The sequence below is a fragment of the Staurois parvus genome, unplaced genomic scaffold, assembly GCF_062004578.1.
Source record: "Staurois parvus isolate SC_StPar_1 unplaced genomic scaffold, SC_StPar_1.0 ptg000553l, whole genome shotgun sequence".
Classification (NCBI taxonomy): domain Eukaryota; kingdom Metazoa; phylum Chordata; class Amphibia; order Anura; family Ranidae; genus Staurois; species Staurois parvus.
In genome coordinates, this window is record NW_028318349.1 from 1011997 (window position 1) to 1038858 (window position 26862).

The window sequence follows — 26862 nt, forward strand, 5'->3', positions numbered from 1 at the left end:
GTGTTATGGAGGAGGGTGCAGAGGACATTAGTGTTATGGAGGAGGGTGCAGAAGACATTAGTGTTATGGAGGAGGGTGCAGAAGACATTAGTGTTATGGAGGAGGGTGCAGAAGACATTAGTGTTATGGAGGAGGGTGCAGAAGACATTAGTGTTATGGAGGAGGGTGCAGAAGACATTAGTGTTATGGAGGAGGGTGCAGAAGACATTAGTGTTATGGAAGAGGGTGCAGAGGTCAGTGCTTTGAAGGGGTGCAGAGGACATTAGTGTTATGGAAGAGGGTGCAGAGGACATTAGTGTTATGGAGGAGGGTGCAGAGGACAGTGCTATGGGGGGGGGGGCCGAGGACATTAGTGTTATGGAGGAGGGTGCGGAGGACATTAGTGTTATGGAGGAGGGTGCGGAGGACATTAGTGTTATGGAGGAGGGTGCGGAGGACATGAGTGTTATGGAGGAGGGTGCGGAGGACATGAGTGTTATGGAGGAGGGTGCGGAGGACATGAGTGTTATGGAGGAGGGTGCGGAGGACATGAGTGTTATGGAGGAGGGTGCGGAGGACATGAGTGTTATGGAGGAGGGTGCGGAGGACATGAGTGTTATGGAGGAGGGTGCGGAGGACATGAGTGTTATGGAGGAGGGTGCGGAGGACATGAGTGTTATGGAGGAGGGTGCAGAGGACATGAGTGTTATGGAGGAGGGTGCAGAGGACATGAGTGTTATGGAGGAGGGTGCAGAGGACATGAGTGTTATGGAGGAGGGTGCAGAGGACATGAGTGTTATGGAGGAGGGTGCAGAGGACATGAGTGTTATGGAGGAGGGTGCAGAGGACATGAGTGTTATGGAAGAGGGTGCAGAGGTCAGTGCTTTGAAGGGGTGCAGAGGACATTAGTGTTATGGAGGAGGGTGCAGAGGACATTAGTGTTATGGAGGAGGGTGCAGAGGACAGTGCTATGGGGGGGGGGGGCCGAGGACATTAGTGTTATGGAGGAGGGTGCGGAGGACATGAGTGTTATGGAGGAGGGTGCGGAGGACATGAGTGTTATGGAGGAGGGTGCGGAGGACATGAGTGTTATGGAGGAGGGTGCAGAGGACATGAGTGTTATGGAGGAGGGTGCAGAGGACATTAGTGTTATGGAGGAGGGTGCAGAGGACATTAGTGTTATGGAGGAGGGTGCAGAGAACATTAGTGTTATGGAGGAGGGTGCAGAGGACATGAGTGTTATGGAGGAGGGTGCAGAGGACATGAGTGTTATGGAGGAGGGTGCAGAGGACATGAGTGTTATGGAGGAGGGTGCAGAGGACATGAGTGTTATGGAGGAGGGTGCAGAGGACATGAGTGTTATGGAGGAGGGTGCAGAGGACATGAGTGTTATGGAGGAGGGTGCAGAGGACATGAGTGTTATGGAGGAGGGTGCAGAGGACATGAGTGTTATGGAGGAGGGTGCAGAGGACATGAGTGTTATGGAGGAGGGTGCAGAGGACATGAGTGTTATGGAGGAGGGTGCAGAGGACATGAGTGTTATGGAGGAGGGTGCAGAGGACATGAGTGTTATGGAGGAGGGTGCAGAGGACATGAGTGTTATGGAGGAGGGTGCAGAGGACATGAGTGTTATGGAGGAGGGTGCAGAGGACATGAGTGTTATGGAGGAGGGTGCAGAGGACATGAGTGTTATGGAGGAGGGTGCAGAGGACATGAGTGTTATGGAGGAGGGTGCAGAGGACATTAGTGTTATGGAGGAGGGTGCAGAGGACATTAGTGTTATGGAGGAGGGTGCAGAGGACATTAGTGTTATGGAGGAGGGTGCAGAGGACATTAGTGTTATGGAGGAGGGTGCAGAGGACATTAGTGTTATGGAGGAGGGTGCAGAAGACATTAGTGTTATGGAGGAGGGTGCAGAAGACATTAGTGTTATGGAGGAGGGTGCAGAAGACATTAGTGTTATGGAGGAGGGTGCAGAAGACATTAGTGTTATGGAGGAGGGTGCAGAAGACATTAGTGTTATGGAGGAGGGTGCAGAAGACATTAGTGTTATGGAGGAGGGTGCAGAAGACATTAGTGTTATGGAAGAGGGTGCAGAGGTCAGTGCTTTGAAGGGGTGCAGAGGACATTAGTGTTATGGAGGAGGGTGCAGAGGACATTAGTGTTATGGAGGAGGGTGCAGAGGACAGTGCTATGGGGGGGGGGGCGGAGGACATTAGTGTTATGGAGGAGGGTGCGGAGGACATTAGTGTTATGGAGGAGGGTGCGGAGGACATTAGTGTTATGGAGGAGGGTGCGGAGGACATGAGTGTTATGGAGGAGGGTGCGGAGGACATGAGTGTTATGGAGGAGGGTGCGGAGGACATGAGTGTTATGGAGGAGGGTGCGGAGGACATGAGTGTTATGGAGGAGGGTGCGGAGGACATGAGTGTTATGGAGGAGGGTGCGGAGGACATGAGTGTTATGGAGGAGGGTGCGGAGGACATGAGTGTTATGGAGGAGGGTGCGGAGGACATGAGTGTTATGGAGGAGGGTGCAGAGGACATGAGTGTTATGGAGGAGGGTGCAGAGGACATGAGTGTTATGGAGGAGGGTGCAGAGGACATGAGTGTTATGGAGGAGGGTGCAGAGGACATGAGTGTTATGGAGGAGGGTGCAGAGGACATGAGTGTTATGGAAGAGGGTGCAGAGGTCAGTGCTTTGAAGGGGTGCAGAGGACATTAGTGTTATGGAGGAGGGTGCAGAGGACATTAGTGTTATGGAGGAGGGTGCAGAGGACAGTGCTATGGGGGGGGGGGGGCCGAGGACATTAGTGTTATGGAGGAGGGTGCGGAGGACATGAGTGTTATGGAGGAGGGTGCGGAGGACATGAGTGTTATGGAGGAGGGTGCAGAGGACATGAGTGTTATGGAGGAGGGTGCGGAGGACATGAGTGTTATGGAGGAGGGTGCGGAGGACATGAGTGTTATGGAGGAGGGTGCGGAGGACATGAGTGTTATGGAGGAGGGTGCGGAGGACATGAGTGTTATGGAGGAGGGTGCGGAGGACATGAGTGTTATGGAGGAGGGTGCGGAGGACATTAGTGTTATGGAGGAGGGTGCGGAAGACATGAGTGTTATGGAGGAGGGTGCGGAGGACATGAGTGTTATGGAGGAGGGTGCGGAGGACATGAGTGTTATGGAGGAGGGTGCGGAGGACATGAGTGTTATGGAGGAGGGTGCGGAGGACATGAGTGTTATGGAGGAGGGTGCGGAGGACATGAGTGTTATGGAGGAGGGTGCGGAGGACATGAGTGTTATGGAGGAGGGTGCGGAGGACATGAGTGTTATGGAGGAGGGTGCGGAGGACATGAGTGTTATGGAGGAGGGTGCGGAGGACATGAGTGTTATGGAGGAGGGTGCGGAGGACACTACTGTGGGGGGATGCAGAGGACAGTGTTATGGAGGAGGGGCAGAGAACACTACTGTGGGGTGGGGGGGTGCAGAGGACATTACTATGTGGTAGGGCAGAGGATACTACTGTGTGTGGGTGGGCAGGGGAAACTACAGTGAAGGGGCAGAGTACATTACTGGGGGGATGATGTGAAAAGGGGCAAAGGACACCACTGTGAGGGGGGGCAGAGGATACTACTGTGAGGGGAAGTGATTTGAGGCGGGGCAGAAGACGTTACTATGACTCATTATATGTTCCTCATGCTGTTATTTTAATGGGGGCTTGATTCTTTTCTTTTAAAAAAGCCCCCCCCCCAACACAACAGCCACATCCTAGGTGATCTGAGCAGAAGTGGGAGCAGGTACCTGTCAAAACTAGGTACCCCCTCCCCCCCTCCAAAATTACACAAGGATTATTAATAGTTAATGTTTGAAAGAGTTTAGTTACTACTTGTAAAACCAGATGTAATGTAATGATATAGACGATTGATATGCTGGTAAACCAGAATGCCCCCTGCCTAATTCATCCACTGAAGATGCCCTTTGCCCAATATCGGTGATAATGACAGGTTTGGATGACATTTCAGTAGTACTTGGGGGATAAAGGACTGCTTGTATTACTACAGTCACCACTGTTTAATAGCTGTAGCCACATTAACAGCTTTTGTGCAAATTCCAATTACTGTCCAATGTCAAGTTAAGTTCCTATTGTTCGTTTTTACAATTTGATGCTGTAGGACAGTTCTCATAACTGTGCTAACCTTGGCAGATGTAATCTTTGGCTTTTAGTTACTGACTCTAATAGAGCCAGTATTTGCCAGTAGGTAATGTAGCTTATTTGGTGTCCATCTAATTTCCAGTCTGTGATTTGTTATGTTCTCTGATTTGTAGTCGGCAACATCTCCAGAAGAGAAGCTCAAGGACAGACAGACACAGGTGATGGCTCGTGGTTTGCCAAAGCAGAAGCCAATTTGTGGAGTTAAGCACGTTTTGGTTGTAGCTTCAGGCAAAGGAGGTGTTGGCAAGTCCACTACTGCAGGTAAATCAGATATTTATATGGAGACCTGAAATGTTTGTTTTATACAGAAAGTAGACTGGTCAAAACACATACCAAGTTTGTAAAGTATATGTCTGGATCACAGTGAAAATGTCCCATGTGGGCATTTCATAAATCCTCAGTGAGCCAAAGGCCAGTGCAGGGGGATTCAGAATGAAGAACAGGAGAAGGTCACTGAATGGGATCTCCTTTAGGTTAAATCAACTCATCCTCTCAGCTCTGGGCACTTCTGGGAACAGAGTTGTCATAATCATGGCAGCAGGGGCAGAAGCTAGGAAAACTGCAGATTGAGGACTCTGTTTTCCAGATCTGCACTGGCTGAAGGTAGGGGTCTTTATGTCTCCATAAAGAGTACCTGTCATTGCCTCTGCACTTACATAGGGGGATTTAATTAAATTGTATTAAATGAATAGTTGAAAACATTAATAAATGTTAAAGAGCCTGCACACACGTGCATGCAGTTAGGATGTACTTACATAGTTACATACATAGTTAATCTGGCTAAAAAAAGACAAAAGTCCATCCAGTTCAACCATTGAAAAAAAAAAGTTATAATCCTATACCCACAGTTGATCCAGAGGAAGGCAAAAAAGCCCAGCAAAACATGATCCAATTTGCTCCTGCTGGGAAAAAAATTTCTTCCTGATCCCCCGAGAGGCAATCGGATATTCCCTGGATCAACCTTACCTATAAATGTTAGTATCCAGTTATATTCTACCTATTACTTGGGACATAGTAAAGCAGTCCTTCACTCAAAAAATGAAGCCCCGCTTATACTCCCCAACCTGTAACTGAGTTGCAAGTTTTTTTGAGAGGAGCGAGGACCTTTTTTTTTTTTTTTTTTTTTTTTCTGTACCCACTTCTACTTCCACAATCCTTTCCTAGTCATTCATCCCGTCCCCCTCCCTTCCCTTGGCCTCCTGGAACATGTAACATGTCCCAATAGGCTACAGAACCAGTCTCCCTGTGCTGTGCAATCTTATGTATGCTCAGTGGGGAGCCAGCTGTGATTCATCGGGAAGCCACAGCTGGCTCTCAAATCCAAGATGATAGCACCAGGGACCTGCAGTTGTGAGAAGAATTGGCTGCAGGAAGATTTCACTGGAATCCATGGAATGGTAAGTACCTGATTTCTAAAAGTCAGCAGCCACAGTATTTGTAGCTGCTGACTTTTAATTAAAAAAAAAAAAAAAGGGAAAAAAAAAAGCTCAGTGAATTTCCTCTTTAAGTATACACTCCTTAGAGGTGAAGAATACACTTAGGGCCATTATTTAGGTTTAACTTTAAGGCAGGATTCATATTACCGCATGATAACGCACACGCATAGGTGTGAATAGGCCCATATTGTTCCCTTTACCTTTCACAGTAAGCTGCAGTGCATTGATGTGAACCATCCCTGTAGGAAAAAATAGAATTTTTACTTGAAATGCATTTTTAGACAGGAGCAGGTTTTTTTTTTTTTTTGGTATTAACATTTTCACAGTTTTTCAACCATAGACTAAAAATGCATTGCACATATTGATTTGATTAAATCCCTATATATGTTTAGAAAGGCAAAAATTATATTGTGTGAGTGCGAAAAAACATGTGTTTTGTCCAAGTTTTCCATTTCTCTTTGATTTTTACCGTGCCTTATTTTTCTTTTTGAGCACCCTGCTAATATTTTATCTCATCCACTTGAAAAAATATCTAAGAATAATATTTTGCATTGCTTACCCCATACAAAAAATGGTGTGGAGCAAAGCCACTATGTGTTTTCACACCATTGGCATTAGTAGAAACAAATAAAAATGCCTCTCAACTTATGCACATGTGGACATGTCATGATACACGTAAAAGATTCATGACTGGCATCGTTGCGCATTATGACACACATTGACATCCAACACACAGTGCACTGGAACAAGCATTAAAACATGCAGCAATGCATGTTAATGTGTGGTGACATGCACTTTCATGTGTTTCCATTAACTGAATTGCATGAAAAGGAAAAGACATAGGCGAGAATCCAGTCTAACATTCATACAAAACATTCATCATCACGTTACACATACAGGATATGGCATAGGACCGCACACATATAATTTTTTTATGTCTTTTGTGTTAAAGTGTTTGATGCATTTGAATGTTTCATTTTTGTTTTTATCAGTTAATCTGGCATTGGGATTTGCAGCTAGTGAACATGTAAGTCAAATATTTATTTTTCATTTAATTATATTTGTGAAAGGTTTTAACCACTTGCCTACCGGGCACTTATACCCCCTTATTTACCAGGCCAATTTTCAGCTTTCAGCGCTTTTGCACTTTGACAATTGCACGGTCATGCAAGATTGTACCCATATGAAATTTTTATCATTTTTTTCTCACAAATAGAGCTTTATTTTGGTGGTATTTAATCGCTGCTGGGCACTTTTACTTTTTGTGCTATAAGCAAAAAAAGTGCAAAAAAATTTGAAAAAAAAAAGTTTCTTTGTTTGTTTCTATTATAAAATTTTTCAAACAGGTAATTTTTCTCCTTCACTGATGTGCGTTGATGAGGCAGCACTGATGGGCACTGATAGGCAGCACTAATGAGGTGGCATGGATAGGCTGCACTGATAGGCAGCACTAATGAGGTGTCAGGGATAGGTGGCACTGATATGCGGCACTGATTGGTGGCACTGATAGGCGACACTGATAATGGGTACTGATAGACAGCACTGATAGGTGGCACTGACTGACATCACTGCTGGGCACTGACTGGCGGCACTGCTGCGCACTGACTGGCACAACCGCTGGGCACTGACTGGTGGCACTGACTGGCAGCACTGCTGGGCTGCACTGATGGGTGGCACTGGTGGGCACAGGTGGGTGGCACTGGTGGGCACAGGTGGGTGGCACTTCTGGGCACAGGTAGGTGGCACTTCTGGGCACAGGTGGTGACACTGCTGGGTGGCACAGGTGGGCGGCACTGCTGGGTGGCACAGGTGGGTGCATTGCTGGGCACAGGTGGGCGCACTGCTGGGCACAGGTGGGCGGAACTTGTGTGTGGCACTGCTGGGCACCGATCATCAGGGCACTGATGATCAGTGACCCTGATGATCGGTGCCGATTCCCGCTCTGACAACTGCCGGTTTTCGGCAGCACTTTCCTCACGATCTGACAGCGTGAGGAAAGTGCAGCCGAGAACCGGCATTTGCATTTCCCGGTGATCAGCATGTCATTGGACACGGCTGATCACATGGTAAAAGGCCACTGTGATTGGCCTTTTACCACGTCACGTGATCAGCTGTGTCACCATGGTGACACTGTACTGCTAGGGTGACAGTATGTGAGAAAAAAAAACCCATAAATTAATAATATAAAAATGTAAAAAGATTTATGAAGAAAGACTATGTATTTGCAAATGTTTATATGAAAAACACGTTTTTTCTAATTTTTGGGACATTTTCATCTATATAGCAAAAAAAATAAAAATCCCAGAGATGAATAAATACCATCAAAATAAAGCTTTATCTGTCTCAAAAAAATTCTAAGAAATTCATATGGGTACAGTGTTACATGACCGCGCAATTGTCATTCAAAGTGTGATAGCACTGAAAATTGGCCTGGACAGGAAGGGGGTGAAAGTGTCTGGACTTGAAGTGGTTAATCTTAATGCGTATAGCTAAAACCTTTTTATTCATTTATTGCATTTATTTATTTTAAGTTTTTTTTGCACAGGTATCTGAAAGTATGCTACTTCCAACTGACCCTTTTTGAGTCTGTGTATTCCTGTTCAGCTGGGGCTACACAGAAATTGGATTAATACAAACAGAATGAAGGTTCTGATTTAAAGGACAAGTTTGCTTAAAAAAAAATAGCCCACAATCCCTAGTCTCCTAACTTAAATTGTTACTAAACCCAGGACCCTGCATTCACTATATCTGGTCTCCCACAGTACACAAAACATGGAAGTGCAATTATTTTAGTAAATATAAACTGATAAATACGTTTTACTCATCAGCAGTTAGAGCAGTCCTGTGACTTCTATCAGTATTCAGCAGAGTACTGGTTACAGCTTGTAGGAGGAGCTTTCTTTCTCCTCTCGGAGGATGCAAAACTCCTGACTTCTGTCTGGACTATGCTGATTGGCCCTGTGCTGATCACATGTCCTCTCCCAAGAAAAAAAAAACCTCTAGCAATACACACTAAACTGAGCATGTGCAGAATGGCTACGGGTTCAGTCTGTCTTAACGGTAGATAAGATGTTAACATTTGAACAAGAGGAGGGGCAGAGAAGATAGGATAAACAGCCCTTTTTCACAATACCTCCTTAACTCCTTAATTTCCCCAGTGAGTATAACAAGCATGCTTTACTTGCATATACAGACTGATTTTACTGTTGTGGGTTTAGTAACACTTTAAACATCTGAATGGTAGAGTTCTAGGTTTGTTTATTTGCCTCCCCATGACAGTGGTGGCCTCCTCCAGTGTTTACTCTCTTTTGGCCTGAAATTTTCTCCAGTGCTACCCACACCAACATAATGTCTCCTCATAGACTTTAATGGAGCTGAAATACTGGTATCTGTAGTTAAGCATATGACCCTAATCAAGTCTATAGGGAGTCAAGTCACAGATATGGCCAATACAAGGAGCAGGCCAGCCCTGTCATAGAGAGGTAAGTAAGCATCTAGATGGTGGTTGGGTTCAAGGCAAAATTGGGTTAGGGGGATAGGAAGGCAGGCTAGTGGATGTTTGTTTAAAAGTGAACTTGTGCCTTAAAGGGGACCTTGCAACTAAAATGCAAGGACCACTTATTTGATGTTGAACCACCACCTAGTGCAAAGTAGCTGCATTTACTCCTTTAAAACAAGATTAAACATAATAAACAGTGGGGAAAAGTTAAAAATACATACCTTACACCTAGCCTCCTTTTGCAGAACCTTGGTGAGGATGATGTCACAATATTTTCAACAAATTGCTAGTTATGATGCACATCCCATTTTGCTAGAAGATGCTCCAGCACTGTGCAATTCTCCTTAGATTTGGGATACTACACTCTCCCAGAATTTCACCATAACAATCGTGACTTCACCCTTTCCAATGTGGAAGCTGGGTGTAAGGTAAGTATATTTGTTTAAATTTTTTCACAGTTTTTTTAAAGGGGGAAATGTAACAGTTGACATGGGTGGTAGTAAATTACTGAATAATCAGATGTGCATTGTAGTGCAAAGTCCGGTTTTAAAATATAAGGACACTTTCAAACATCAAAGACCCCCCCTCCCCCCCCCCCCCCCAGGTCCACTTTCAGCACTGTTGCTGCATTCACTTTATATTGTTGGCTTCCTAAATGTTTCTTGGGTTTCTTATTTCTTGTTTTGTCCAGGGATGTTGTTTTATATACTCACATGAGAGCCTCCTGAGTACTAACAGTGGATAGTTCCGTGATAACTGTATATTTTAGTAATTCACATTTGAAAAATAAGATATCAAGTTATTACATCTAGGTAAAGTCAGTCGGCTTATTGGATGCTGATGTATATGGACCGTCCATTCCCCGAATGATGAATCTAAAGGGAAACCCAGAGGTGACAAGCAGTAAGTAAGAACTTTTTCTGTCAGTTTCATGAACAGTAGATAATGTAGGTTCCAAGTGATGAGCTACATTTTCAAATTGCATTGGAGCAATTCTGATTGCATTGTGTTTCCTTTTTACAGACAATTTAATGATCCCTCTTGTCAACTATGGAATTAGATGGTAAGGAATTGGGGATGATGCCACACACCAGTGTTATTGGACTTATTATTGAAAAATACTTTGTTGAATAACAGACCTCTGCTAATTTATCCACATATGTTTAGGGGGGGGGGGGGTAGCACATGTAGAATGGATTTACTATTTAAGAATAGAATTTGATTAATCCATTTCCTCAACTGCTTAGGGTTGGTACTGCCCTAATGACCAAAAGTTGTGAATATTTTTTAAACAATTGAAAGTTAAGTGACAGATTATTGAAATACCTATTCCTTAGATGTTCAGACTAGCGGTCAGTGATACTGGTGCAGAAACATTCCGCATATTCCTATGGATAATTTAATAGATAGTGATACTAGTGGTTGCATCACTTTTCTTGTGACCGTTTTGCCATGAAAAATATGGAAATCAATTTTATCAGGTAACGTTTGAAGCTTAGCCTGAAACAGCCATGTCTTAGCAAAAAAAAAAACCCTGCTCTCTTGGGTTCCTAAAAACTGCTTCTTGAAAGTAGGGTTGCATACTGTACCACCCAAAAAATTAAAAAAAGCATTTGGGGTGCTCAACCTACTAACCCCAACGGTTTGAAAAATATTTTGGGTCTTAAAATCTTCTTGCTTCACAGTCAAATGCACACATACAGACCATGACATCTGCATAGATATTTGGTTTACTTATAACTTCAGTCTCCCCCTCCACCACTAGATATTTAACTCTAATTCTTTTTATCAGTTAGCTGCATATTAGACAATTCTGAGATCAGTTTCTGTAGATATACCTGCAATCAGTGTCCCAGTAGTGCCTACAAGATGACCTGCACACTTAATATCTACATCACCCCTGGAAACCTATTGTGTCAACTGCCATATGACAGCCATGTAATGGGTAACAGTCATATTAAAAAACTCTGTTTCCAAAAGACTACCATATTATCAAAGTTTTCTGCCATATTATCCGAGACTTCCACATTACCAAAGACCATCATGGTACAAGAGACTGTCCTGTCACAAGGAACTGCCAAGAGCATGACTGTCCTATTCCCCAAATGTACCCCTGCTTCTGTATTTCTGCTTGTGAATTTATCTGACTGATCCATTTCACGTGACGGACATGTAGAACTTATTTTCTTACATCTCTGGGTGCCTCTGGGGTTCCAAATGCAAACAGGAGACAGGCATACAAGAAGCATTCAGACATGTAAGCAAAGGAGTCTTATGTGCAGGTCATGAGAAGAGGAGCACTTGGCTTGATCCAGAAGCTGAAACTTGTCTATGTTGATGCCAGAATCACTGTTGGATTAGCATTACAAATTTTAACAGATATGTATGGTATCTTTTATTTAGGTAAAATATTATGTCCTCTTAATAATATTTGTAATTGTTGTTGTTATTTTTTTTACTGCTGTTTGTAGTCCATAGCTGACGAATTTTGTTTTCTTGTAGTTTTCATTGTAAAATATATACACAGGTTCTGGTGTTTGTTGTGTGATGTTAGTCTATATTTTATTGATCTTATAGCAGATTTTTCTTCAGGAAGTGATTGAAATGAATGGGTACTTTTTAATGAGCAATTCAAATCCCAAGTAGATTCTGCTAATAACAGCAACATTTTATTGATCTGTAATCCAGAAAACCTTAAATAGAAACAGACAACTAATACCTGTAATTACTGTGTATGTGTTTGTATTTTAGTCACTGTAGTTAGTTGGGCATGAAGAAACTATAATCTTTGCAGCTGTACTAAGATCTTTGTTTTTCTGACATATTTTATCATGCAGTGCAGCTTGTCTGGTTTGTCCACAGTTTGAAAGCTGAACATGACACCAAGGTGTAACTAAAAACCTGTTCAACGACAAATTCTGGAAAAGCGTTTTAAAGCTTTATAATTTTCAACAGATTTTGTGAACCATAAAATTACTAAAAAGTTAACTATGGATACTTCTGGATTAGACATTGGGTACTTTTATTATGAAGTGTCAGTGTAACATTTTTACAGGGACCTACCAGTGATAAGACCTCATGCATTCTGGGTGTTTATTTCCAGCATTTCAGTGCGGGCAGATAGTACAAGTGCACCGTCTAGCCTTGCTACCAGCAGCCTGTCAAACACCATTAGAGGCTGCCATTAATTCTTAATGGCACCCCCACACATTGGCACCTGCAGCACATTTTCGCGTGCAGCAAACCACGTGGTATGTGATGCGATTAAAAAAGGAAAAAGGGTTAGGACTTTTTTCCCTGCGTTTCTCACGGGTAGGGCAGCCCATTAAAATGAATGGGCTGCCCTACCCGTGATGTGCAACATGCACATATCTGAATTGAACCTCATATCACAATCCTGTTCTTACATCAGCATCCTCAGTCCTCAGAGGACTCTGTCCTCAGTGACCCATTAATGTCCTCAGTCCCTCATTTTTATCCTAAGCCCTGCCCATGACTGTCCTAAGTGACCCCACTAATGTCCTTAGACCCTCATTACTGTACTCGGTGACCCCATTAATGTTTTCAGACCCTCATCACTGTCCTTGGTGACCCCATTAATTATCCTCAGCCCCTCATTACTGTCAGTTACCCCATTAATGTCCTTAGACCCTCATTACTGTACTCAGTGACCCCATTAATGTCCTCAGCCCCCTCATTACTCTCTTCAGCCCCCCCATTACTGTCCTGAGCTCCCCCATTACTGTCATAGGCCCTCCATTACTGTCCTGATCTTCCCCTTTAACTGACCTGAGCCCCCCCATTACTGTCCTGAGCTCCCCCTTAACTGTCTCCTAATCCACCCCCCCTTAACTGTCTCCTAATCCACCCCCCCTTAGCTGTCCTGCTCCCCTCCCCTAACTGTCCTGAGCCCCTCCATTACAGTTTTTAGTGTTTTCATTAATGCCCTCAGCCGCCCTTCACAACGCCCCAATATCCAAGTAATACTGCTGATGTGACTCTTACTGATCTTGAGCTGATTTGGATTGTATCTTTCTTATTTATGTCTTCTTTGAAATGCTATTATCTTGCATTTTACTTTGAAAAATACCATTAAATAAAATCTGATTTAAATACTTAGAAAATCAAATGTATTTACTTAGAATGAAACATTTGGAAGAAACTTCTGCTAGTGTATGGCCAGTCTAAAGTATACACTCACCAGCCACTTTATTAGGTACACCTGTCCTATTGTTTGGTAACACAAATTGCTAATCAGCCAATCACATGGCATAAACTCAATGCATTTAGGCATCTAGATGTGGTGAAAACAACTTGCTGAAATTCAAACCGAGCATCAGAATGGGGAAGAAAAGGGATTTAAGTGACCTGAATGTGGCATGGCTGTTGGTCTAAGATGGGCTGTTCTGAGTATTTCAAAAACTGCTGATCTACTGGCATTTTCAAGCAAAACCATTTCTAGGGTTTACAGAGAATGGTTCGAAAAGAGAATATATCCAGTGGGTGGTAGCTGTGTGGACGAAAATGCCTTTTTGATGTCAGAGGAGAATGGGCAGACTGATTCGAGATGATAGAAAGGCAACAGTAACTCGTGTCAATATTGACCAAAATCTCTGAGGAATGTTTCCAACACCTTGTTGAATCTATGCCATGAAGAATTAAGGCAGTTTTGAAGGCGAAAGGGCATCCCACCTGGTACTAGCAAGGTGTACCTAATAAAGTGGCCGGTGAGTGTATGTAATCCCTCACCTTGTAAAACAACCCATTAAGTTTACAATAGAAATGAAAGGCAAAACATTTGTGTATAAATAAAAAAGCATTCCAAACACTTTTTTCACTTTTTTTTATAAGTGATCACATTCCCTCTGTTCTCAGCTGCATATCTGGGGGAGGAGAAACAGCAATACACTGAACTTCCTACTGAATGGCTGTGCCAGGTAGGGGGGGGGGTGTCAGGACAAGTCTGATCATTGGAGGAGAGCAAGCTCAGTTCTAGCAAAGATAGATAATTGACCACACTGTTCTTTTATGCTTAGTGTGGTCAGTTTTATTAGGAAAGCAGAGGCACTGGCAAGAACACCAGGGATTTCTCACAAAGGGAGCAATACAAAGAGAACGGGATACGTTTTCATACAAGTACATAGTACATCAGACACACATCAGGTATATGAAATGTTCGGTTTACATATTCTTTTAAGGGAGGATACAGCAAGTGAAAGAGTTTACTCTGGGTGTAAGGGAGTATACAGAAGATGATCAAGCTTACTGTCTAATGGGTATGACAGAGGATACAGATAGCAAAATTGCTTGCAATCTATTATGTTCTAAGGGAGGATAGAGAGGGTAGAAGAGCTTACAATCTATTATGGTATAAGGAAGGATACAGTAAATAATAGAGCTTACTGTCTAACAGAGTGCAATGGAAGATACAGAAATCAAAAGATACAGAAAAGTGGGTGGATAGACCACTTATGAAAGTTCATACACCAATAGATCAAAGGTTGTGCAGCTCTTAACAAGGCTGGGGAAGCTCGACCAGTACTGCAAAGTAAAACAAAAAGCGCACCCACCTTGCGCATTACCTCAATAAACTGAGATTTTATTAAAATTAGATATATACTTACAAACAAAGCAGTAAAACAAGTGTATAAGATCCTCAAAGGAACTTTTGAAGTGCAAAACCAGTGCGAGGCTACGCGTTTCGAAGGGGGTCCTTTCTTCCTCAGCTAACAAAACTGAGTGCCCTCTTCTATTATCTATCTATCTATCTATCTATCTATATTTTGATATGACTGCTTTGTTTATGAGTATATATCTCATTTTAATAAAATCATAGTTTATTGCGGTAATGCGCAAGGTTGGTGCGCTTTCTTTTTGTTTCAATTGAGGCAGGCCCTGAGCTTTTAGAATTCTGCCCACTTGCTTATTTCAGCTTTTAGGTTAAAGCAGGTTATACACTAGTAGAGTTTCAAACAAAAGTTCATATGGCCATTTGTACGAACATTCAAACAAAAATTCATCCAAATATTCCTTGTACATTTGACTAAACAAATGTCATTGGGCACCTCTAAAATTTTACTTGATTTTGAAGTGAATGTAATTTGCCAAGCAAGAACCACATACGTTGATAGAAATTCGCTCATGCAAAGAAAAATGTTCCATCCTGCCTCTTTGAATTTTCTTATCACTGTGGTCAAAAACAAATGACTATTTTGGCTCCACGAATGATTAGAAAATCAGAAGAACATTCTTAAAATGAAATTTTTTTTAACAACTTGCTACTAGTGTATGGCCAGCTTAAGACTTGCATATTTTTGGATTCTTCTTTCTTTGCTGTGAGTCACTTTTCACTGTTTGTCAAATAAACATATAAATAAACCTGTTCAGTTGTAGATAAAAACACAGATTCATGATCAAGCACAAATTGAAATGTTCCCACATATTTACTAAACAGATGTACTCAGTATGATCCTAGCCAAATGAAATACATAGTCTGACTCACCAATGTATCCACAAGAATGATTCATTAGTGCTGTATCTAAGTATGTGTCAGTGGCAGCCCAGAGCTACACAGTCTGATGATTCCTTTGTGTGTGTCCATGCCAGCATGTCAATGGGATTCCTGGTAGAGGAGACGGCTCCGATTGTGTGGAGAGGCTTGATGGTTATGTCCGCAATAGAGCGGTTACTAAGGCAGGTGAGAACCAATGATAATAAAGTTCACCCATACAATATAGTATTTAAAGTGGTTGTAAACCCTTACTTATATCCAATGAAGTGACTGGCCTCATGTAATGCGTAGAGATGAAACAAAACCTCCTACATAAGTTGTACCTTTTTTTATCTGCATTTATATCTTCTCTACAGCTGTTCAGAGTCCAGAATTTATAAAGCTTATATGAGTTTTCAGGAAAAAAAAGGGGGTGGGGAGCTGAAGTTGTACTCTACAGAGCTCAGGGAGAGCTGATTTGGAGGGAAACGACACACTCCCCTTCACACAGCACACACAGGAACAGAGCTGAAGCTGACAATCACGGGCTGTGTGCTAGAGCTTCCTCCCGTCACCCTTTTTTTTCTCTTGGTGTCAGGAAAACTTGTCAGAAGAGATTCATGTTGATAGGAGTGGAACCACGTAGCAGGCAGAAATTACACTTAGTGCTCCTATTCCTACTATATTGTACTTGTACTGTTCCCCTTTATATTATAAAGCCCTGCGTAAACTGTTGGCGCTACATAAATCCTGTATAGTATTCATTGAGATAAGTACAGACTATAGAAGGATGTGCTTTGTTCATATTTCATGTCTGAGGTTTACCACCACTTTAATGTATCATGTTTTCATTTTACAGGTTGACTGGGGGGAATTGGATTACCTGGTTATAGACATGCCACCTGGAACTGGAGATGTACAGTTGTCTATATCTCAGAACATCCCAATATCTGGTATGAATCAGACGCCAGACCTTCACAGTTGTACATCGTTTGCATCCGATTAATGCAAATATAACCCTATCTGGTTTGTTATAGCACTGTGTATCCTAAACAATTACCATGTTTATTTTTTATAACATACTGTTTGTACGTTTTTGTTTTGTTTTTTGGGGGGATTTGTTTTTTTTCCCACATCAGTGCTGTTGTTCACGTTTAGCCTCTTTTACTTCCTGTCTACATGCACAACCTCCAGCTTTGGGCTAATCATTGCTTTGTACTGGCTTCCTGATGGTGACATCTATGCATTGTCACAGCCACTTGGAGTCTTCTCCAGAGGTGCATTTCACAACTAAGTAAGACAATTGGAGGACTGTTGTCACCATTTAACAGAAAGTGCCTGAATAGAGACCTTCTTGGCTGGATCACGAGAGCGTATTTTAATGTTAGCACGTTAATGTATATCCAAAATTTGTTTTCAATATTTTTAAATCTGCAGCTAAGATTATTTGATATTTCAATGATTGGATGTAAAGTCAAACTTTTCTTATTTAGTTTTGGTTAGACTGAAGAGGAATTCAAATGCATATCAGGTGTTTATTGCGGTCTGTGTCCCTGTTTGGGAGAATTTACCCTCTTTATTTGTCCTGGTGTCCATTATTCCTAAAAGTGAGTGAAAGAAAATCCTGAATGTTGAGTGGTCACCAAAAACAGGAATAGAGAGGGAATTTATCCATTGGGGACGCTAGTTCTGGAAACCCTGGTGACTACCAGGGATCCACTTACTTTGGAGGGTACTCCTTTCATTTCCTGTAGTGGCTATGTGACAGGAAATGAAGAGAATTCTCCCAGTGGGTGTCACGGATCCAAGCCACACGCCCACAGTGATTAGCTAACCAAGGCGCGACTTGGGGTAAGAGGGAATAAGGGGGACTTAATCTGAATATATATAAGACCAGCCGTGATATACTTTCACAGCCCGCACTACCTCTGGCCACCGCTAGAGGTAGACTCTAATCCAGCTGGCCGACCACACACAGGCAGATACGAATCTTATATACAATCTGGTGCACGCTAAGGGTTGGGGAGCAGCCTAGCAATCGGCACACCCTTTTCGGATTCCTCCAGCTATCCTACAAGCTTGAACCCCGGAGTTAATCACTCTTCCACTGTCCACACACCCCCACACCAGATACACCACAAATGGTAGCTTGCCACCGCCCAACAGTTTTATCAGCAGACTGGCCTGCTTGGCCACCACACACACATAGATCTTCGTCTGGCAGACCTGTTACCTTTACAATCTGCATGCAATCTGCCAACATGTAGTGCAATTGCATACAGATTGGCAATGAACTTGACCGAGCATATAAAGACACTGCAATACAATACAATACAATCTCTCTGGAGATATGAGCCTGAGCTTAAGTACCCAAAAGTCACTTATTAATTTTATGATTTAATAGCCCGAAAGTGGGCAGTGCATAAAATATGTACAAAGTATAAAAGGTTACAAAAAATACAAGAAGACACACAATTGGCTATTGACTATAAAATAAAAGGGAATAAAACAGAAATAAAACTTTACCAAGAGTTATCCTGTGACTGGAGCAAGTCAGAGAAAGTCTGCGATCCGCCAGTCGATAGAACTGGCTCCGTACGAATCCCACTGTCTATATCCCTGGTCCTCAATTAATGGGAATATGGACGTAGGCTGGACATTAGCCCTTGGCCAACCAACTCTGGGGGGTGTTACTGTACCAGCCCACAGGACGTTCTGGGTACTGAAATGCCCAAAGTCGATTGGACCAGGAACGGTTTGAATCACCAGGTCAGGGATTGAATTTCCAACACCAGCGCATCAGTCCAATCGCGACAGTACCAATCACTGTTCAGCTGTTGCAATCAGGCGCCATATAACCATTTTCTGCATTTCTCTGGGATTCTACAGAGGCTACAAATACAGTTTTACATGCAGGTGTAGCCTACAGTGTGTCCAATCAGAAGAAAGTATTTTCATCTCTCTGCAACTAATATTTTAGCTTTTATGAGAGATGAAATATATTCCTTTGGTCTGTGGATATACCTCAGAGCTTGACAGACACATCAAAACCACCTCTGGTCTCCCGCTGTGTCATGAAGCCGAACTGGCTAGAGCCTTTACCTTCCAGATTTCCCAAAGGTGACAAATCTTATTGGCATCCAGGTGTCACCTCCAGTCTAGAGGAAGCTCTGTCCCTTCAGATGCTAATTGGTGATCATATGTCTCTGACTTAATTCTGAACACATCTTATATTAACATGGAATGAGCTAAATCTACAGTCATATTTCTACAGATCACATCTCCGCTATCAAATCTTACATGTACGTTACAGTGGGATATAGATAGCCCTCCCTTACTCTATGGAAAAAGTTAAAAAAAATGCCTTCGGTCCTACTTTTAAAACTACTTCAAATTATGTGAGCCACTTCATGGCTAGATTGGTCCACAAAACATACTTTGAAAGGAATAGTGGTCTGCTGAACAGTTATGCAAATAGTGAATTAAAGTGTATCGAAAGGGAAGAAAAGCATTTTTTTCTTTTCTTGATTTGGATAGTGTGGAGAAGGATCATCAGTCTTGGTGACCACTCTCAGTGAGGCAGAAAATGAATGTAAATCCAAAATTTTAGAGTTGTCATCAGAGCAAGAAATGAGGGAAACCATCCAATGGAGACAAGATGACAGCTGTCAAAGACAGGAATTTTTCATTTCTAATTTTATTTGCGTCCCCTAGGCAGAAAGTGAAGGTAAATCTCTCTGGTACAGGTACAGACAGCAAAAATACAGAAATAGGGGTTTAACCCTTTCCCGTACTATGTAAAGCAAAAAAAAAATTTTTAGCTTTAAATCCACTTGCAGTGGCAGTACACATTCAGATGACTTGGAGGCACTTGTTATAAAACCACTTTGCCTATAACTATGTGAATATGGATTTCCCCTAGCATATATGTACTTATTATTCATTACTGAATATACAAATGCATGTGGCCCTCATATTTGTTTGTGTTATTCCCTGAACCGCATGGACAATCCTTACCAGCCCAGACAGATCCTGTTAGTCCAGTTTGGCCATAAGTAGTCAAATCTCTTTCGGACTGCCTTCTGCCAACAAGGATAATTGTTGGGAGATCCAATCTGTATGTTTATGTGAAGGTTCTCATTTGTCCAGGTCATGGTATAGCTTCTAGTGTTCTGTAATGTTGAAGACGTTCTCCTTTAAGGAAAAAAAATGAGTGTACAAAAAAGAAAATCTACACAGCATGTTCAGTACGTTTTATCTGGTTATGTTCAAAAATGTTAAACGGGCTTATAATGATGCATTATCAGTGCAGCAATTATATGTAGAAGTTTTCTAAGGCAACAGCAGTATTTGTTTAGTTTAATAGCTCATTGTCTTCTCCTCCCCTGACCCATCATGTTGGTCAGTACATGTTCTCAGCAAGAGGCAGTGGGAGCGGGATCTCATTCCAGGCAGTGAGTGGGAGCAAAGTAACTGAATGATTCATCTTCCCAGGGGCTGTGATAGTCTCCACTCCCCAGGACATTGCACTGCTGGATGCTCGCAGAGGGGCTGAAATGTTTCAGAAAGTCAACGTTCCTGTAAGTTCGCTTTAACTTTCTCATCACTACTTTTGTTTGAATACTGTTGTTGTAAAGCTGCTAGATTTATGTAGGAGGAGGGATCATACCTCACAACATTATCTTTTTTAGCCACTCACTAAATTACATTTTTTTGGGTAAATACTTGTAATTATCTCAAGAAGAACATCAATATAATTAGCATTTTTACTTTCCTTCCTTCCTGCTGAGTGAAACGCATAATATTCGTTGGTTGAAGTTGTGTTGCTTGGTAATAATCAATGTTTTGTTTAAAATACAATGATGATTCATTTTAACTAGGCAAGCAAGTTAATTGACAGTGTCCAATGATCTTAAATCACAACTGCAGCCAAAATGCTTTAACGTGTAGGTGAAATACATGTCTGAACTGTCATATCTGCCAAATGATTTGTAATTCTGTCCAGTAATTTGTGTAATTCATACATCTCTGCCAGAGAACACAGCTATACAGTTCAGATGAATGAATCTTCCGCTGCAACTGCTGTCAGCGGCTATCAGAATATCCGAACAACTGCTACCTCTTTATTATTATTATTATTATTATTATTATTATTATTATTATTATACAGTATTTATATAGCGCCAACAGTTTGCTCAGCGCTTTACAATATAACGGGAGACAATACAGCAACAATACAGTTAAATACAAGAGGGATAGGAGGGCCCTGCTCCTTGGAGCTTACAATCTAGGAGGGAGGAGCTAGTGGTACAAAGGTAGTAACTGTGGGGGATGGACTGGTTGGAAGAGTAGAAGATTCCATTATTAGCTGAGGGCAGGATAGGCTTTCCTGAAGAGAGAGGTTTTCAGAGATCGCCTAAAAGTGAGCAGATTAGGTGATAGTCTGATAAATTGGGGTAGAGAGTTCCAGAAGGAGCAGGGCCCTCCTATCCCTTTTGTATTGAACTGTATTGTTGCTGTATTGTCTCCCGTTATATTGTAAAGCGCTGAGCAAACTGCTGGCGCTATATAAATCATGTATAATAATAAGCTCACCTCTGTCCATGACCTTTTTGTCTCCCGCTCCCTTAACCTACTAGCAATTACAGAAACCTGGCTTCAAGCAGCAGATTCTTCTTCTCCCGCAGCACTTTCCTTTGGAAGCCTTCTCTGGACTCACTCACCCAGACCCAGTGGTCGGAAAGGAGGAGGGGTTGGTTTGCTTCTATCCCCACTGAGCACCTTTCAAGTCCTCCCTAACCCTCCCTCTCTATCCTTCTCTTCTTTTGAGACTCACTGCATCTGGCTGTTTTCTCTCATTTCTCTGAGGATTGCAGTGATCTTTCGGCCTCCTGGACCGGTGTCCCGCTTTCTTGATGATTTCTCCGCCTGGCTACCTACTTTCTCTCCTCTGAACTACCCACTATCATTCTCTGAGATTTTAACATCTCTATTAATGTCAACAACCCGGTTACATCCCAACTCTTCAACTTAACCTCATCTTTTGCATTAGCGCAATGTATACAGTCCTCACTCTGATAGGAATACATTAGACCTTGTTTTCTCCCAGCTTTGCACTCCCTACAACCTCACAAACACCCCCTTTCCTCTCGCTGATCACAATCCCATCACCTTCACAGTGTCCTCGTCTTCAAACACCTATCCCTCCAAGCAGCAAACAATTACCCGCAGAAACCTTCACAACTTGAACCCTGCTCCTTTCCACTCTGCAAATGACCAACTCTATGACAGAATCTCTCCCCTGTCCTGCCTGACCTGGCCACTGCTGTCTACAACAGTTTGCTTTCATCCACATTAGACTCACTTGCTCCTCTAACAACACGAAGCATCAGGCCCCGACCGTTACAACCTTGGCAGACTGACAACACCAGAAATCTTAAACGACATAGTCGTGCGCTGGAGTGATTGTGGCGTAAAACCAAATCTCAACAAGCATTCACCCTATATAAATATGCTTTCTTCGGTCAGTGCTAAGAGGCTCTGCAGACCAGCCCTCTGGAAATTCCTCCTGCTCTAGAACTTTGGAGAAAGGTCAAGAAGCAGTGGGTGGATCTGAGGAGTGGCTGATCTTCACTTTTAAAGGAGCCTGGCCAATCCCCAACAGGAGGCTTGGCAAGGGGCCAGGACAACCCTTAAAAGTGAGTGAGCCTGCTCAGCTGCAGGAAAGTTTGGATAAAAGACAGAGGGGAAGATGTGAGGCTGAGGAGCAGGACCCTGGGAAGGGCTCAAATAGAGAGAGGGGCTCACCTAAAGGCAGTGGAGCTGTAAAAGACAAAAGCTCAGACCCTCACCAGCCCCCTGAGAGAGGACCATCTGTAAAGCAGGGAAGGAACGGCCCAGCTAAAAGGACTGGTAGCAGCCACCGACCCACCAGCAGCACAGGAGAAGCACTGGGTGAGTAACCCTGCACCCCCTGGGCCATATAAGGGAAGGAGCACTCTGGTGGTAAACCAGATTCACAACCTACTAGGGCTATCTAATTTCTTAAAGCGACAGGCACTGGATCCCCTGCTCAAGGATACCTCCAGAGAGTTGGGAGAAGCAGTGGAGTCCATCTGGGGTGGTACTACAGGAGATGCTGGCTAGCTCTCCAAAAGAGTCTGTGTTGCATTAGACTTGTAAATCATTTCAAGAAGTTCATCAGTTTCATTGGGCATCCCATATACCCCCATCGAAGTTGAAATCCTCCTGATAAAACATAAAAAACAAGCTCAAGGACTGATTACTGACTCCTGGGTGCAAGTCTTAGGAAAATGCAAGTTGCCTGGCTGTGCAGGACTATAGTGGGACCCAAATACTCAGTAATTTCTAAGGGGGTAGTGCTACATGTGGGGCAACACTATTCCGGGATCTCCTATAGCAACCTGTATGGCCATTGCCCCTAGCACCCGGCAACTAATGAGCCAGAGGAAAGAGCCAAACCAGAGAAAAAGACAAATGGAGACCATCTTTATGCCTTATAGTTAGATCAAGCCTCTGCTTGGTGCATAAGTGATGATATGGAGATCATAAATAGTACAATGGTCCCAGGCAGGTTGTGTAGGTGAAAGCAGCATTTCATAAATCCTGATGTTTTGGGGACAGCTGATTTCATTCATAAAGAATTCAAAGTGGGAAATGTAAAAATTTTGTTAGCAACAAGTGGTCATCTTGAAACTCAATCACTTGCTCTACAAGCATTGCAAGTATTAATCACTTTCTTTGGTTTGTGTGTATTGTAGTGGTGATAATGGGGTAGTCGTTCCTGGGCTTTGGTGGAGTTAATATAGTGACTAGTTTCTGGCTATATAGGTGATATTTGTGTTGTGTTGTACTCCATTACCATTCCCTAGGTCTAGGTAGTCCCTGTGTTACAAACATCCGACGTACATATGACTCTTACTTAAGAACAGAGGCAGCATGATGTAATGCTGGTCCCGGAAACTGCCACGCGGCCATCTTGCTGCTCACCACATGCTGCCACCTACTGTCCTGCGGACCTGTCGGCAATCCCACATCACTGCATGGCCAGTTCCAACTTACATACAAATTCAACTTAAGAACAAATCTACAAAATCTTGTTTGTAACCCGGGGACTGCTTGTATTGTGGTGTTTATGTATTGGCTATTACCTGGGTATGTAGTTGGTCATTTTTCTAGTTGTTATGATGACTTGCCAGCTGTATTGGTGGTTACTCCCTGATTGTAACATTGGTCAATCCTTGGGTCTAGCAGGTGTTATCCCAGGCTGTTGTCTGTGTACATTGGTGATCAATACCTGAGTTTAGAGACTGTCATTCCCTGGTGTAGCAGTTATCCCTATCAATGGCTAGTGGTTGTCAGTCTCTGGATTCCGTGGGGGACACTCCCTCTATTGGGACTTGCCTGGTTGCTTACTCCAGAGTTGTACTATTCACTTTTCTCTTGTCTTCTCCTCTCACCATGCTGTGTAACAGTGTTCAGATACTGCAGTAAATTACATGTTTTCAACCTTCTCTCTGACATGCTGCTGGCTTATCTCATAAAGACCTGGAGTTCTTTAATGTGACCAAAGATAAGATAGAAGAGTAGCCAGGATTTAAATAATTCCAGAACAAGTGTCCACATTTAGAGGACATGAAAGCCTGTGGTCCTGCTTTTTATTTTATTTTATTACATTTTTTTTTTTTTTACAAGAGTTCACTATTTGTAGGTAAATATACAAATGATGGTTTTGTCTCCTGACAGGTGCTAGGTCTTGTGCAGAACATGAGCGTTTTTCGATGTCCTAAGTGTAATCACGAAACCCATATCTTTGGAGAAGATGGCGCACGGCAACTTGCGGCTTCCATGGGACTAGATATTCTAGGTAGGGGTACTGTTGATGTGATAATCTATCATCGCTGAATGTGAATGCATACCTGATCTGACCTAAAAAGTGCCTTAAAGGATAAGTTCACCTTTTAGCAAAAAATAATGCACGTATTGTTTAGGGGAAAAAATGTGCATTTATTATTTTCCTTCAGGATCCTGCAAAGCATTGCAACCACGATCAGTGGATCTCAAGAGCAATGTCAGTCTCCTGCATGCTTTCCCTCCAGCTCTCTGCCTGTACCTCTGTACAGACTTTGTTTGAACAGTGGCGGAAGAATGAATGGACTACGATCGTACTAATCAGCATGCTCATAATCCAATGAAAACTACACATCTGCTGCTATGCCAGATTAGACTTGTGGTTTATTCATTTACAGATCTCTGTGAATGAATGACATGGCTGTACGGGTGTAGCCCACACAGCTGTGCTGATTTTTGTTTTTTTTGTTTTTTTTAAATCCAAACAACTTTTATTGCCAAGATAATAAAAAAACGGAACAGTACTTACAGAATCCACAATGACATTACTGTAACAACAGGATTACATATAATTGGAACAATGTGGATACGCAGATCCCATAATGGACAGAATAACAGAAATAGTAATCGAACAAAACAGAGACCACAAGGATCCAAAGCCTTCTTGACAGTACCTTACTTTCTCCTTTTTACCATTTATTCCTTCCAAATGTAAACCTAAATGGGGGGGAAAGGAACAAAGCCCAAAACATGCCTTCAAACAATAAAAAATAACCACATCAAAAACAACATCTGGTTCACCTGAGACATCTCATCAGAAAAAAATGGGGGATGCACATGATCTCCCTTAAGGGGAGGAGTGGAGCCACACACCTGATAGAAAATGTCACACCTGCAAAAGTCGGTCCACTATTAATTGAGGAGGGGCAAGCCCAGGTGTATCCAGCCAATCCTGCCATACCTGCTGGAACTTACGATAAGCATTGCAATATTGATACGTGAGTTTTTCCTGCGGGAGTAACGAGTTAACATAATCTATCCATTGCTTGCTAGTCGGCGAAGCCAACGATAACCAAGCTGTACTGATTTGTAAATGCGACAACGACTGTGGGGGAAAAAATCCCCCCAACTGGTGTCACCGGGGAAGGGAGTCAGAAGCAGGGGCGGACTGACCATTTGGAAACTCGGGCACTGCCCGAGGACCCGGGGTCAGTAGGGGGCCCCATGAGATGCCCCTGGTACCATTTTCATAGGCTTTTTTGAGTTTGGGCAAGGACACAGGGGCCCCATGATCCCCTATTGCCCAGGGGCCCCATGAGTTGTCAGGCAGCCCCTGGTCAGAAGGACAAGGGGGCAGCTGCTAGAACATGTTACATATTACACTCTAAATATGGCTGTGCATGTTTTAAAGGAGAACTTTAGCCTTTATGTAACTGTAGAACTGTAGTAGCTTGTAGTACCTGCAAGCATCTTTATTACTCTTCAAATGAATCCACAAATCCCTTGGGATTCCTGGCCTGTCCAGTGCAAGGGGCTGCAACTTCTCTATAAAATAAATTACCAGATATAGCGGATAGACAAAAAAAATGGAAATACTACATGATTTGCAGATGTGAAAGTGATATAAAATTCTTTTGCTTCTGTGATGAGACACCTAGCTAACAGGTGGAAAGCCTCACTTCTGTCATTCACTGCATGCGCTGCTAGTAATACAGAGTCATGTTAGAGCTTACTGAGCTTCAAAGAGGGCAAATTATTGGAGGCCGCTTAGCTGGTGCCTCTGTGACCTGAAGTTGCCAAATTATTTCCCATATTGCAAGGTACAGTATCGACGGTTATGACAGCATGTACAGTTTCCAGGAAAACGTCATCTGATAGGCATAAGTGTGGTCGACATGGTCAACTGACCAAAAGAGACAAAAGGACATTGCTCAGAATTGTGACCCGGAATAGGAGAACAATTGCTGCAAAAGCATCTGCAGAGCAAATCTTAGTCTTCATGGGACTTCAGTCACAGTTTCCATTTTTTTTTAGTCTAACCCCTGTAGATGAATAGTGGGAGTGTAGCATCTATAATGAGGTTCTGCTTTTATTTTACATTTCTACATTTATGGCAGCTTGGATTTGTCTGCTTGCATACAGTATATTCAGAAGAATCTGTAATTCAGGTGGCATAATATAAGGAAGGTTTCCTGTTTCTTTATACAATGCTGCAGTTTTTTGTATTATTCACTTACTTTTTGGTCCCTTAACTGTCCATTAGTCAATTTTAGCCCAGTACGAAGATCAGGTCCTCCTCTTCACTCTGCATGGAGCTACAAAACTGGTTTCTGAACTCCTTGTAGAGTAGGGACTTCATTGCTACATTGGGAAAGCTG

General features: G+C 42.8%; 1 protein-coding gene across 1 annotated transcript in view; it reads left to right on the forward strand.

The window, feature by feature from the left end:
- The window catches only part of NUBPL (NUBP iron-sulfur cluster assembly factor, mitochondrial), a 54221-nt gene that overhangs the window by 19428 nt on the left and 7931 nt on the right, over positions 1 to 26862 (forward strand). Inside the window, exons 2-9 of the mRNA XM_089691191.1 lie at positions 4302 to 4449; positions 6617 to 6651; positions 9936 to 10026; positions 10147 to 10186; positions 15730 to 15820; positions 16473 to 16566; positions 20108 to 20193; positions 24380 to 24500. Coding sequence (XP_089547317.1) covers positions 4302 to 4449; positions 6617 to 6651; positions 9936 to 10026; positions 10147 to 10186; positions 15730 to 15820; positions 16473 to 16566; positions 20108 to 20193; positions 24380 to 24500 — 706 coding nt within the window. The remainder of the gene's footprint in view (positions 1 to 4301; positions 4450 to 6616; positions 6652 to 9935; positions 10027 to 10146; positions 10187 to 15729; positions 15821 to 16472; positions 16567 to 20107; positions 20194 to 24379; positions 24501 to 26862) is intronic.